This window comes from Agelaius tricolor, unplaced genomic scaffold (assembly GCF_023055355.1).
Source record: "Agelaius tricolor isolate 1412-34295 unplaced genomic scaffold, bAgeTri1.0.p SCAF_5, whole genome shotgun sequence".
Taxonomy (NCBI): domain Eukaryota; kingdom Metazoa; phylum Chordata; class Aves; order Passeriformes; family Icteridae; genus Agelaius; species Agelaius tricolor.
Genome location: NW_027269265.1, coordinates 46906210 through 46920611, shown reverse-complemented (window position 1 = coordinate 46920611; position 14402 = coordinate 46906210). Strand labels below are relative to the sequence as shown.

The 14402-nt window shown below is 53.6% G+C and overlaps 1 protein-coding gene across 3 annotated transcripts; it reads left to right on the top strand.

Annotated features, from left to right (window-relative positions):
- The first annotated feature begins 3168 nt into the window (after positions 1-3168).
- On the top strand, positions 3169-14047 carry IFITM10 (interferon induced transmembrane protein 10). 3 transcript variants are annotated; one of them, XM_071427738.1, is made up of 3 exons: positions 3169-3412; positions 4445-4859; positions 13151-14047. In XM_071427738.1, the coding sequence occupies exons 1-3, from the start codon at positions 3303-3305 to the stop codon at positions 13298-13300; spliced, it is 675 nt and encodes a 224-aa protein (XP_071283839.1). In that variant the 5' UTR covers positions 3169-3302; the 3' UTR covers positions 13301-14047. The 3 variants fall into 3 exon arrangements, with proteins under 3 accessions (XP_071283839.1, XP_071283841.1, XP_071283840.1); XM_071427740.1 differs by having other exon boundaries at positions 3394-3480; XM_071427739.1 differs by lacking the exon at positions 3169-3412 and adding an exon at positions 3746-4030.
- Positions 14048-14402: the final 355 nt, after the last annotated feature.

The window sequence follows — 14402 nt, the reverse complement described above, 5'->3', positions numbered from 1 at the left end:
ACCCAAAAGGGCTGGCTGGATCCTGAAAACAAATCATGCAGCCCACTGTTCCTCAATAGCCCAAGGGGAGAACAAGTCATCTGCTGCCAAATATTTATTGACAGGAATATGAGGGCCCTATTTCTGCTGGGGGGATTCTGCCTAAGTCTTCAATCATGCCTTGTGTACAGAACATTACATCCCAGTGGGAGCAATCACAGCCTTGATCTTGGCCAAGAGCAGAAGAAGCCAAGAGCTGGAATTGCCCACCCATGCTTTTCCAGCAGGGAGCAAAGCACACACCCTGCCCCAGGAGCAGCCTGAATGCAGCCCCACACTATCTTGCCCAGAAAGTCCTCAGGTTTACTTCAGCCCCCCTGTTTACTGCACCATCTCTGCAGAACTCCATGCACATGACAATTTGGTATTTCACTCTTCATTAAATGTCTCCATTGGTGCAAAAAACTATCAATTTTTTCATTACATGTCCCCTTCAGTAGTAGGGGCTTGGCACTGACCCCCAGGGCTGTCTTCATGGGCCAGATCCTTCTCCAATTCTGATTAGGGCTTTACCAAAAGCCCATTAACACAATGGCTTCCTTTTCCTGCCCAAGGAGAGGGAAGATGAGACCCCTCATTTATGGAGATGACTTGCTCATCTGGTTGGCTCAGCAATTTGTTCATTTGGGAAACTATTTTTACTCACCATGAATGACTAAGCACATCGTTTTGGGGGCTGATGGCTTTTCCTTTTTCCGCTCTTTCTTGGATTTGTTTATTTTTAGGTTTCTTTGGGAGGGAAGAGAAGCGGAGTGCAGAATGAAAGCTCAGAGAACAGGAGACAGAGATCAAGGGAGAGTGGGAAAATTGGATTTACCCCTCAGAGTCTCAGGCTGCCTGTTTATGGAACTTAGCAACCACTGAGCAATTTTATAGGGGTAATAGGAAAGGAGCATTCAGGAGGCTGTGGACTTTTTCCTTCAGAAATAAAAAAAAAAAAAGCAAGGTTAGGTTCTGCTAATGGCTTCTGAAGAGCTTGAGTAGGATTTGAGACAGAAGATTTTCTCACAGGTCTTACAGCATTTGATGATGCTACAGCCCACATGTCTCTAATGTGATTATGTGAGAATTGCTTTGGGGCAGCAAGCATCCTTCTGTTCTGTTTGTCCCGTGCTTAGCACAAGGGGAAGCCAGCCTTGATGCCACAGTAATGCAGGCAATTATTCATACTCACCCCACCTTTTATTTGAAAGGAAAGTAGTCCTAGACCATATAGTTGAGGGCATGCATGCATGACCTTTGAAGATGCCCAGAAAATTGGAGGAGGGTTAAAACAACATAGAATATTGAGGGGTTTTATTCCTTCCACTTTTTATGTCAGTTCCTTGAGGTCACATGAATGGTTGTTGAACCAGTGATGCTGCATATATGCCACTGTGGTCCATGTAATAAACCTCTCACCACTCACACTTAACATTGAGGAAGATGATGAATCAGTCACACAAAGACCAAAAAGTGCTCTGCAAACTGTAGGGATGACCTGGTACCTGGAGAAGAGGAAAAGCAGCTATTCAACCTCCCTGACCTTTCAGTCCTATTCATACCAGGGAATGTGACTGTCTCTGTTGATCTCACATTCCCCTACACCACCCTGCTGCCTCCTCTTGCCTGCTCCAAACCTTCTCTGACCTTTTTCTCTGCTCACCCTCCATCCCTGCCTGACATTAAGAAGAGGAGCATCCTTACCCACACAACTTTCCCCAGACAAACGAACAGCAGGCTCATCCGTAGCTCCAGTCTGCATCCATGGGGTTTCATTGTTCCTCCTGAGCCTGCAGGGAGGATGCTCTGCACAGCTGAGTTTGTCCAAGCCCTCTAGAAAAGCTGACGACAGCTGGCCATGGCTCTGCCTCTCCTGCAAACCTCTTAATCCCACAGGAGCATCACTCTCACCCTAGCACTGCCTCTGTTTCTTTGCAGCTTCTTGGAGAGAGATCTGGATCTCATCACAGGCAGCTGTAGCAGTAATAAAACCTTCTTTACTTTGGCAGGACCCAACACCACTCCAGCAGCAATAAATCCTGAACCAGAGGGCAATTTGTCCTTTTTTAACCAATGCAGGCTTCAGAAGGATTAAGTTGGTCTCATGGAAACTGGACCTCCTCCAGTCTCAGAGACCTTTGGTTGTTCAAGAAGTTGCCCCACATCAGACCAACCCACAGGGATGAACACAGGGTGGGTGCCCCTACACTGGAGCCAAACCTGCCTGTGAAGAGCTGAGTGAATTACCATCCTTATTTCTTAGCTCAGCACTTTGTGGGTAGGCTTAAGGCTTTTCCAGAGGATTTCCCTTCCCTTGCAGTTTCTGCTCACATCAACTTTTGTTCTACCCACCCCGTTTCCAGTATTCTGGGGATTGATTTCTCTGCTCCCCTTCCCCAGCACCACAGCTGAACTGCCTGCTGCAACAAGGCCACCTGCGCCACGCTATGTCACTGTGGGGTGACACGGCGTGTCCTTGTGTCCTCACCCTCCCTGTGCATCCTCCTGAATGACCTGCAAGCTGTCCCTGCACGCCACCAGCTGCTCTCCATCATCATGTCCCTGGGGGGACCCTACCGCAGCACCCTAGAGCTAGGATTCTGAGCAGCTTCCAGAGTGTTAGCAATGGGAGGTAGCAAGCACATCCCTGCTCCTGTGCTAAGCCTGGGCACAGCCTAATCCTCCCGGGCTTGACCAGCCTTGGTGACACCCCCACCCGTTCCCCTAAAGCAGCCCCATGCCGTGCATCCTGCTGCCGGAGTGCCCCCACCCCGCCTGCGCTGGGGTTTGCTCCATGCCAGCAGGATCTATTACCTCACACGCAGGATTTATCCCCTTTCCCTTCATCCCTCAACACCAGAGCCCGTTTTTCCCCACAGCATTGCATCACCACCACCTCCCCTTGCTAATTCCGCTCGTCCCCACGCACTCCTGCCACACTTATTTTAGTTTTTTCACCCAGGTCCATAGCGGTGAACCCGCAAACAAGGCTGCAGCGAGTCCCCGCTGCAAATGTCTCTGTGGGTGACGCTGGGGAGAGCAGGGCCGAGCATCCCCCCTGCTGCTCGGGGAAGCCGCTCGGCCGGGGCCCAGGAGGTGCCCTTCTCCAGCGGGGCGCTACCAGGATGCTCCAAGCAGGAGGTGACGTCCCAGTGGGGGGGACACGAGGAGAAGGGCTGAGACACAGAGGAGCTCTCCTGCGTGAAGCATGTTCGGGGGGAGACAGGGGCTGCAGGTTGACCTTCCCATCCCCTAACTCCCTCCCTGCCCATCCCTGGTCCATGGGTGCCCCCCTCCCCGCCCTCCCCTCCTCCCTCAACTCCAGCGCCGAGGAAGCCGAGCCGGAGGCAGTGCTGAGCCGGATATGCAGCGACTCCCCGCATCCCTCCTTGTGAGTATCCCTCGCTCCTCCTGATGCCTTCGGAGGAGACCGATGGACGGACGGACGGGCAGCCAGAGGTGGACTAGTCTCTCCTATTTGCAAAGCTAGGGTGGAGGGGAACTTCTTCTAATATCCCCTTTCCCATCCTCTGTCTTCATCCCCTCTTCCCCTCCTCCTCTTCCTCCACCTCCTCAGCCACGATACCCTTAAAAAAAAAAAAAAAAGGTGGAGGGAGGGGGGTATGGGAAACCTGCTGGCAGGTGGAAGGAACCGGGAAATGGAATCACCGTAAAGACTAGGACTCAGGGAAAAAAAATCCCCCCCAAAATGCCCACCCCCCTAAGGAAGGAGGGAGGGAGGGAGGCAGGGCGGAGGGGCGGGCTGCTCTGCCGCACCGGGAGACCCGCTCCGCCCGCAGCCGAGCCACCGGCTCCCATCCCGGCATGGGACAGAAAGGAGAAGGCCCCGACAGACCGACAGACAGGCGGGCGGGGAGGGATGCGGGGGGCTGCAGCGCGGCCGGCTGGCGACTCCCTCGCAGCCCCCCGGCGCCTCCCGAGTGTTTCTTTCTGCTTTTATTTGTGTCCTTTTTTAAAAAAGGATGATTTCCCCGGTGGTGACTGGAAGGCGGGTCACGCAGGCCAGCGGGCAGCGGCGGGGGGAGGCCGTGGCACAGGGGGAGGGAGGGATGGAGGGAGGGATGGAGGGAGGGATGCTGCCCGCCCTGCCCGCGCCTCTGCCCCCGCCCGGGGCCGCGGCCGGCGGCAGCTCCGCGCCGAGGCGGCGGCGTCGTGGTCCCCGGGTGTAGCGGTGCTCCCTCCTCCCTCTCCTGCCTGCCCTACTCTCCTCCCTCTCTCCTCTGCCCACTCCCTCACTCCTCTCCCTGCTCTCTCCTCGGTCTCCCGGTCCCTCTCTGTCTCTCCTGCCTTCCCCCCACGTCTCCCCTTCTCTGCTCCTTTCCCCCTTTCTCTTTTCCCTCTGTCCCCGGCCTTTCCATCCCCTCACCCCCATTTTTGACGGGGGGGCTTTTGGCTTTGCCAGGGCAGAGCGCGGTGACGCCGCGGCAGCCACCACGGAGAGGACACAGGACCCCCCCCTGGGCCCGCCATGCCCCTTTGAGGGGGTGGCCTGGACCCCGAGACCCCCGCAGGGCCCCCCGCAGGGCTGCTTCGCCTGCATCGCCAAGCCCCCAGCTCTCCGGCAAGCTTCGCCCGTCCTGTCTCCTTCTTCTGCCGTTTATCTCATGGAGAGCAAGAGCTGCAAAGGGGACAGCCTGCGGCCAGCGGTCCCGTGCAAGCACTCGGTGGAGAAGAAGACGATGACCAACCCCACCACTGTCATTGAAATCTACCCCGACACCACCGAGGTGAACGACTACTATCTCTGGTCCATCTTCAACTTTGTATACCTCAACTTCTGCTGCCTTGGCTTCATCGCCTTGGCCTATTCATTGAAAGTGAGTACTGAGCGCGGGGCTCGGCGTGCGGGGTGACCGGGCAGGGGGAAGCGTTCGGGGGTTGTGCCTGATGTGAAACCCCACTTTGCCACCCAAATGAGAGGCTGCAGACAATGGGGATGGGGATGGGAAGAGCTGAGGAGCCAAAGATGTTACTTCAGGTGGGGAAGAGGTGCTTTCACTTGCTCCAAGTACCCTCCGAGGCTCCTCTGTACCGTGGTGCAGGGTGACAGGCAGGCAACACAGGGCTGCTTTGGCTCATGCTGCACCTGCAGGCACACCAGCACTAGGTCCTTTATTTGGGATCCTGGCTGTTAGAGATCGTCAGGATAGGACCCAGCAGCATTGGATGGTCAAGCAGGAACAGTAAGAAGCAGCCAGCCAGGATCAGCCGTCAGCTGGCAAGTTGCAGGGGGTAAGAAGCTTACAAAGTGCAGGGCAATCCTGCCTGTTTCTTTCTTGCCCTCTCCGTAATTAAAACACCAGAGCTCGTGGCCAGCTTCCCCCACCCCAAGCCCTATAAATCCCAAAACAAGGCCTGGAGACCTGCCAGCATCATGGGAATGGTGAGAAGGTGGAAGAGAGTGCAGGGGGCTTCCCACAGTGTCGGGCTGGGGGGATAGAGAGCTGTGTTGTTGGAGAGGGTGATGGCGTGGAGCACAGCCCATGATGGGAATGGGACCAGGTTATTATTCCTGATAGCTGCAGGGGAGAGCAGCCCGGCAAACAGGCAGCACCTTGGCAGCTGCCAGGAGAGAGGGGCCTGGGCTGCCCTCCCCTTCCCTGCCTGCCAGATGTAAAACTAACTGAATGGATGTGCAGAGAGCCCGGGGCGGCTGGGTGGCCCGGAGAGGAGCTGGCTGATTTGTTTTGGCAGGCAGCATTTAGAGGAAGGCCAGGGTGCAGACAGGCTTCGTCACAGAAGCAGATCAATTAACCCCATACAGCTCCTGTGAGCTGCACTGTGAGCACCCAGCACTGCAAGGAGGCTGCTCCCAGCTCTTCAGGGTCCCCATCAGAAATGCCCAGGGAGAAGTCTGCAGCCCCCTGTCTTGGGCTCACCGAGCACTGGCCTGGTGGTGCCTGCCTCAGTTTCTCGTTCCCAAGATGGGAGGTGAGCTCTCATCCATTGCCTGTGCAGGAGGCTCTGCTGCTGCCTTCCTAAGGCACTTAATAACTTAAATCATCCTGGGGCGAAGCATCACCACAAGCAAAGGGCAAATCCAGCCAGCAGCAGGCTCGTATGAGTGGGGGGAGCAAGTCCCTTAACAGCCCCCACACCTTGATCCAACAAGGGAAGAAAACACTAGCTTCCTCCTTGTTTCTTTAAGCCTTTCCTTGTCTGTATTTGCCTTTAACAATTGACATCTTGCCCGTGGAAGAGGCTTCCGTGGGTGTCTGGGTACATGTGGTTCCTTGCTGCTGCAGCAGTGAGGGCAGGACAGCCTGAGAGCAGGGCTGACCCATCCCTTGGTGACAAGGTAGTGTCTGCCACCCACAGTGTTTTTAGAGGCTGGACCCTTCACTATCCTTGACATGGGATGGAAGGAAGGGCAAAGCCCAGGAGTAACCCGGGGCCTTGCACCGGGACAGAGGTGTGGGCTCGGCATCTGTCTGCAAAGACCTAGAGGACACAAAGCATGAAAAAAAGAGGCAGTGGTGAGGGAAGGCAAATGGGCAAATTTGCTCCAAATCAGAGAAAGGAGAATAGAAGATGGCTGTCAAAAACCAGCCTTGGCTTTTGGGCTGGGAAGGCGGTAGCTGATGGGATGTAACTGCGGTACCCAAACAGAGGCAATGCTGAGCGGGTAGAAATAACTCTGCTCTGGTTTTGGAGCTCCCCAGTGGCTGTGACTCTGTGGCAGGGGGAAAATAGAAACAAAATGTCCCTCAGAGGCAGAGGACAGAGCTAGCAAGTGGCTGAAGGGATGCCGAGTGCTCTCATGAGCTGCTGGTGGGGTGGGTGGTGAGAGGCAATGCAGATGCTGGGGCACTAGCAGGTCTGTCCTGGGGAAGACTGGGATGTTCAGAAAGGCAGCTGGGTTCCTTACCCACAGCTACTGCAGGGATCTTCACAGCACCCTAGCCAGGCTGGGTGTTATGGTTATTTCTCCAGAAACATTTTTTCTTCTCTTTTACTGTCAGTAATGTTTTTCCCAGAAGTTCAGAGAAAACAGGAGCAAGAAATGCCCTGGGAACAGATATCCCTTCAAACAGGGAACTATCTTGTTCCTCTGCAATTAAATGTAAGGACATATGAGCAGTAGGCACTTAAGTCTTGCCTTTCTAGGGACTGACTAAGGGGTATTAGGAAGAAGAATGAAGCTGCACCTTCCTCTCCCTTGAGCCTCTTCTGGGACCCCTGACACAGAGCCCTCAGCCAGTGGAACACAGGTTTCCTCAAGAGCCATCAGTGCACTGATAACATTAAGTGGTTCCTGGGGTTACACTTTGGGGTTACACCTAGCTTTTTAGACTTCCTTTAAATAACTGAAACATCTAGCAACTTCAGGAATTATCATTTTCACTATCAGAAATAGTATTTTCAATTCCCTGTCATAAAGGTCACTTGCTTCTGACAGATTCATGCTGTTAATAAAGCAGTATCTCCTTCGTGACCCAAGTCCATGAGATGTTTCAGTACATATCTTAGCACACCCTAGCATTTCCTCTGGTTTCAGCAGCATAATGCCCACACTGGAAGACAGATATATCCTTGGTACACTGGAATATTACTGTGAAGCTGCCTCCTTCCTCATGCCCTATTTTATTGGTTTCAGCCACATCTGGGAAAACGGGCATGTCTGCCTGGCCTTTTGCATGCTAGCTACAGCCTTCTAGATGTCTTTCTGCAGGGAGATGCTATTGCAGGGTGATAACCATTTACTAAAAAATGTCAAAAACCCCCACCCCAGCACCAAAGAATTTGTGAAGAAAGAAACACATGTTTTCAGGTGAGGGCAGAAACTGTGACATACAAGCCACATTCTGTGTGTGACAGATGTCACAGCCAAGAACCCTGAACAGGAGTGTGGCAGCATGCCTCATCTTTATTTACCCCTATAGCAGGCCAGATCCTCAGCAAACACAGCTTGCAGGGCTACAGCGGGGTCACACAACTCATGGATCCCTCCAGGGGTCATTTCCAGCATGCCAGGCTTCTCAAGGTCAGCCTCCCAGAGTGCAAGCAAGGCACTTGCATCTAATCATGTGTGCTGGATGCTGGGGGAGGAGAGATCAACAGCAGGACCAGAGAAGTTAGAAAAGCCCTAAAGTAACCCTAACCCCAGCCCAGCACAGATAAAAGTATCACTGCAACAGCAAAGCTCTGGACTCAGTTGATTTTGATCAGAAGCAAATGTTGTGGTCTGATATTCAGCAGCTCCCTCCCTTCCCCTTTCCCAGCTCCAAGTGGTAATGAATGATGCATCAGTGCCTGGTGGCAGGAGATCTCACTTCAGTTGTTCAGAGCTTCGTCTCTGGAGACTGCTGGGGTGAGCCAAGTCCTCTGTACCCATTGTGCCATGAGGCAGTAGATCAGAGGAGCTGGGATCTGAGATGAGCTGCAGTATGGATGCCTCGTTGTGGCTCTATAGAGATGAAGATGCCAAGGAGCCTTGCTGGCTTTTTAAGCCTCACCAGCAGCCCACAGCATTGCTTGCAGAGTTTTCTTGCCCCTTGAGGTCATGGAAATGTGCCAAGCTCTCTTGCCCACTCTCTGCCCAGCCCTTAGCACACAGCTGTGGACACGACTGTTTGCCCTCCTCTCTTGCCACTTGTTGATCTTCCTTGTTTCAAGTGGAAGCAGACCAGCACAAATCCACAGCTATTTATTAACCCTGAGAGGCTGCCTCACCCAGCCTCTCAGGCAGGCTCTCATCCTGCTTTGTGGAAGGAGCAATGGTTTATGGATGTGGGTGAAATGCAGGGGTGACAGTCCCGTGATGCCGGTGCCGGTGTGGTGGAGGCACGTGGGCTGGAGAGCTCTTGAGCAATTCACAGAGCAAATAAATCCAAGGATCGCCTCCAGAGCTCCTTCTGTGCAGGGACATGGAGCTCTGCATAGAAATGGGTTTACTGACAACCAGCTGTGGACTTCCAGGCTGCCTTAAAAACAGCCTCATTAGACTCGTTATCAACAAACCATTTGTCTCCTTCTGCAAGCTGAGGCAGCACTTTTCACTAGAGCAGCAAGTTTGCTGCTCCCAAAAATGAGAGGGGCTGAGAGAGGGGAGGCAACTGCTGGGGGAGGGACTGGGGTGGTCAGAGCCAAGGGGAGCCCTTGGAGACGTTGCAGAATCTAAAACCCCAAGGAAACAAAGGGCAGAGGACAGTGAGGAGAGGGAGGAGAGAAAGAACCCTTGGGCATTGACACGCTGGAGGTGTGGGAGGACACAGTGAGATGGAGATATTGGAAGGTAAGGTGAGCAGCAGGGAGGAGACAGGCAAATAAGGATGGATGGATGGATGGATGGATGGATGGATGGATGGATGGATGGATGGATGGATGGATGGATGGATGGAAAGGCCACACCACCTTTTGTTGCTGGGAAAGGAGAGGCCAGCTCCTCTTGGTCCCAGGATTTGCATCAAAAGCTGGCTGTGTTTCATGTAAGGATAGGCATGGAAGAAGAAAGAAATTGTGTAAGTTGCCAGCCTGGATCAGAGGTGAGCTCTACCTTGTCCAAAGGGGGATTTCCAAGGATGCCATCACACAGTGCTTGGAGGTGCCCAGGGAAGCCCCAGTCAACAAATGTAATTATCATCACACTCCAGTCATCTCAGTGCAAAGCAGGGCCAAAAGTCACCATCTAGTTTTAGGCAAGAGAGAATGGTCAAAGGGATCATGAGAAGAGCCTGTGGCTAAGAAAACACCACACCTTGGTCTGGGTGGGGGTTCAGCCTTGTGACCTTGAGGACCTGTCCCTCACTATGCTTCATCTCTCTGGCTGTGGAAAGAATCAGCTTCCAGGGCTCCCAGAAGCTCGAGCACCAGCTGCCAGCACATTATGATGATGGTGGCCACAGGAGCATGAAAATAGGAAAAGCTGAAGCTTTTCCTAAGACAGACACCAGCATCTCCTTAAGGACAAAGCAGGGAAGGAGCCGAAACATTTATCTGCTCTCCAGGAGAGCTCCTCCAAAGCCTGGGTCAGTTGCCACAGTAGGACATTAAAGTGGGACATCTGGAAGCATCTGGGGGTGCAAAGCCATGCAGGAGGAGGCAAGGCTGCCCTGCAGAGATGTGGGAGGCTGGAGCTGTGAGTGGTGTGTAAGGAGAAACTCCTTTTAATTGCACTTTTTATCCCATGGGGGCCCTTGCACTTCTCTGGTGCTTAGAGGCTCCATTTCAGTGAAAATGATATGGGCAATCAGGGATGATTTCCATGAGGGTGACCACTGAAGCCACAGGGGTTAGCAGGAGTGTGTGGGTGGAACCAGCTGGAGGTGCAGGGAGAGGAGGCAGCTGGGAGTCCCCTTTGGTAGGAGCAAGGCAGCCATCGTTTGGACTCAAACAACAGGAAAGGGAAGAGATAGAAGGGATAAAAAAAAGGAACTGTGGGGAAATGGTGTCACTGGGGAGAGGGCAGCCCTAGGCAGCATGACAGGAGCAGGGCCAAAGGGAGAGCCATGGGAAAGTCAAGGAGAGGTGCTGCTGAAGTGTGTCGTGGGAAAGGGCTAAAGCACCAGTCACGAGTGTGAGCTGGTGCCAGGTGGGAGATGCTGCTGGGAGAGGCTGCTGGGAGCACTGGAGAAGGCTGAGCCTGGAAATTAGGGTTGTAGGGCGCCCCAGGGAGAGGAGGAACGGGAGGTGAGCAGTAGGAGACAGCTCCTGGGGCCAAGAGGAACTGGCCTCCTCACACAGGTGAAGCGGCTTGGCTGCGGGAGGGTTGCAGAGCTCGGTGTGCCGGCCGTGCCGGTCTGCTGGGGAAAGCTCCGTGTGACAGCAAACACTGACAGCAAAGGCCAGCGTGCCTGCGGCACAGAACACCGGGATACAGTGCGGGAAGGGGCAAAAGGCATTTGCTCCATGTCGGTTTTGCCTGAGGCAGCCCCACCGCTGGGAAGAGGAAAGTGTGTGAGAGCTTCAAAGAGTCTGCTGGGAGCGGCAAGCGGGATTTCTGGCCTGAATCCAGCACCTCTGGGGCTTCTCACCAGTGCGTGAGGAGGTGCCAAATGTCTGCTGCTGCTGAGCCCAGGGGTTTTTGGGAGGATGTTAAACGTACTGAATAATTTCAAATGTGAGTCATCCCGGACATTCAGCTGACACAGAAAGGCATGTGGGCTCCCAAGCTGCCGGCTTGATGCTTTCCCAGAGATCATCTCCTCTGCTGAGAGCTCCAGCCAAGTGTGCCCAAAAGACACATGGAGTTTGTGACTGTCCCTCTTCCCAATCCCAGAAGGATGCTAGCTGAGCACTCCACAGCAGGGCAATGACCCCAGCTCCAGCTCTGGGCTCCAATGAGCAGGGCACATCACAGGCTGAGGACATGGCACAGTTTGATTTAATACAAGTATGAAAAATAGGCTCATTCTTGTCTATGTGCCTGCCAGCACCAGATCCTGTGGGTCTCATGATAACAGCAGCTTCTCTACCCACAGTTCAGAAGATCAGGGGTTGCTTGTGCAGAGAGGTCCTCAGTGGTGTGATGGAGAGGAGGAATGTTGCTTGAGGGTCTGAAATGCAGTTTTGGAGGACCTGTGAAGCAGCAGGTCAGTGAGAACAAGGGGTGCAGCAGCCCTTCCCCATGTCTAGCAGAAGGCTTTCAGGACAGCCCTGCAGGTAAACCCTGCAGGAGGAAGAGAGAAAAGTCTGTAAGATGTGGTCTGAATCTGTTGCAGTGTCTTTTCAGAAAGCTCCTAATCGATAAAAGCCTTTTAATATTCCTTGGTCTGACTCTGGGGCTGGTTTTTGCAGCTTTCCACCCATATCTGGTGTCCACCAGCAGTGCCCAGCAGGGCTCTCACTGCTGGCAGCAGGGCAGGCCAAGGGCTCACAGCCCCAGTCCCCACAACCCCACCCAAGAGAGGACAGGGGGGCAGGCCCTGCCACACCCTGGGCACCCTGCTTGCATACAGGAGATGGATGGGGGGTCAAGTGTCCTGGTCCTTTTGTCCAGGTCCTTTTGTTCATCCTTGTGGCTCCAGCTGCCTGAGTCTGCTGAGTGCTGGCTGAAGGGGCAGCCTGGGGACAGGGACATATCTCTGCTAGGAAGCAGTGGAGTCTGACCCCTCCTCTGCTGGGATCCAACTGCAGAGCTGCTGCTGGTGCACAGTGCCATCAGCTGCCTGGCAGTGCCATCCACTGCCTGGCAGTGCCACATGCTGCCTGGTAATGCCATTGCTGCCTGGCAGTGTCATCTGCTGCCTTGCAGTGCCATCTGCTGCCTGCTGATGCTGTCGCTAGTGCATCGGCAATGCCCGCTAGTGGCTTTGTTGCTGGCAGTGCCATGCACTGCCTGGCAGCCTGGGAAAGGTGGGGACAGGCCAGTGACATGGACATGCACAATCATCGCCCACTGCAGAGCTGTCCCAAGGAAAGCCCATAAAATCCCATAAAAGCTGTGGGATAATGACGGGAGCAGACTGTGCTGTCAGAATGGAAAGCTGCCTGTGGCAGAGATGCTACACAATCCGCATAAGACCTGCAAAAGGAAAGGAACTCATTAACCCAGGACTACTTAATATGCTGGAGGCTCGTGCACAGCCCTGGAGCTGCAGTAGGATGCTGTGCCAGCTTTCACCCGCTCGGCCACTCGGTGCAGAGGGAGGCACAGGGATGCACACCAGACCTGCAGCCTCCTCCCTTGTGGGCTGGGTGGGCCCAGCCTGGCACTGCAGGGCCAGGGCGTTGTGACATGGTGGGAACAAAGTGTGCTTGAGTGCCTGTGTGCCTGGGGTGTACAATGGCATCTCAGTTCCTTTGTGCACCTTCAGGCTCCAAATGACACGGCCCCACTCCAGGGACCATGGGGCCCTGGTTTGCCTGGTTGGTAACAGCAGCGGGCCACTCTTCCAGATCTTCTCTGCTTCCAAGAATTTCCAGCCCACAAGTATTACAGTGCTTGGCTTCACAAGCTCAACCCATAGCAGAGATGGGGTGCAAACCTCACCTCAGGATGTTTTATGGCACCCCAAGTGCTCAAACACAGAGGCCCAGCCCAGCCCTCACAGTGCACCTGCACAGGTAACCACGTACAGGTGCACTGGGTTTTGTGGCTGTTGCTTGAAACAAGTCATGTCTTTCATACGTGTTGCAATTACTTTATTTAATTATCTTTTTGTCTCAGGTCCGGGATAAGAAACTCCTCAATGACTTAAATGGAGCAGTTGAAGATGCCAAGACAGCCCGGCTTTTTAACATCACCAGCTCAGCCCTTGCCACCTTCTGTATCATCCTTATCTTCATCTTCCTGCGATACCCTCTCACTGACTACTGAGTGAGGCCAACAGCAGCTGCTGCCGCCAAAATGCCTCTATGCCAGAAGTGTCTGCAGTTTCTTGTAGCAAGGACACACAAAACAAGCCAACCACTACACCTTGATTGCCAAAAAAAAAAAAAAAAAAAAGTCAATTAAATACATAAATAAATGTTAAATTAGTTTATCAGCCCAGCTGAGCATACCTTTCTTGCCCTGAAATGGTATGTGAACAGCTGAAGGAAAGGGCCTGACTCTTACACGTGTACAGGAAGAAAAATAGACCAAGGAATATTTGTTTTATGGCCAACAAGCTGTGTGAAAAGAGCGTGCAAAGCCCAGAGCTACGCACACTTAGTGGCAGACAGCTGAGCTCTGGGAAGCAGTGGGGTCCTGTGGAGCTGGAGACACATGCAGTGATGGATGGGGATCATGGCAGGGCTGGCTTACAACATATCAGGTGTGTTCAGACCGCCCCACCACCCCCAGCTTGAGGGGGTTTCTTTTCCTTTTTTTTTTCTCTTGAATTCCATCCACTGGTTCAAACAACTCCCAACCCCTGGAGAGCTGAAGGTGTTAGGAAGTTTATGCTGGGGAGCCCCAAAGCCTCCAGAGAAACGCCAAAGTGTGAAAGGGCAGGTTTCTCCTTGGGATCTCCCAGCAGTGCTGAGAAGGAAGGCACCTTCTGGAGAACTCGCCTAAGCCACCTAATTGGAGTGCTACTGTATTTCTGTAAACAGTCAATAAAAATATACCTCTGATATGTGATGCTGCTGGGTTAATTCCTTCCTTAGCAGGGCTGGTCTCCTGATCTCTATGGGCTGGCAAGAGAAAATGCTAATGTCTCCAGCAGCTGCTGGGAGAGATTTAAAGCAGGAGTGAGGGATGCTGCTGCAGGTCGGGGCCGCACGCAGCCGTGGAGGAGAGCGCAGACCCAGATTGAAGAGCAGAGGCCTGGGTGACTCCGTGCTGGAAGATCTATGGCAAGCAGGCAAAGGCAGCCAAGTGGAGAGGGCCCCCTCCCCTGCTAGGACCAGTGCTGAAGAGGAAATAAATCACCACAGTCTGACCCTGCTGCTACTGCAGCACTTCCCAGGGTCATTATGAAGAGGCAGATTTCGGA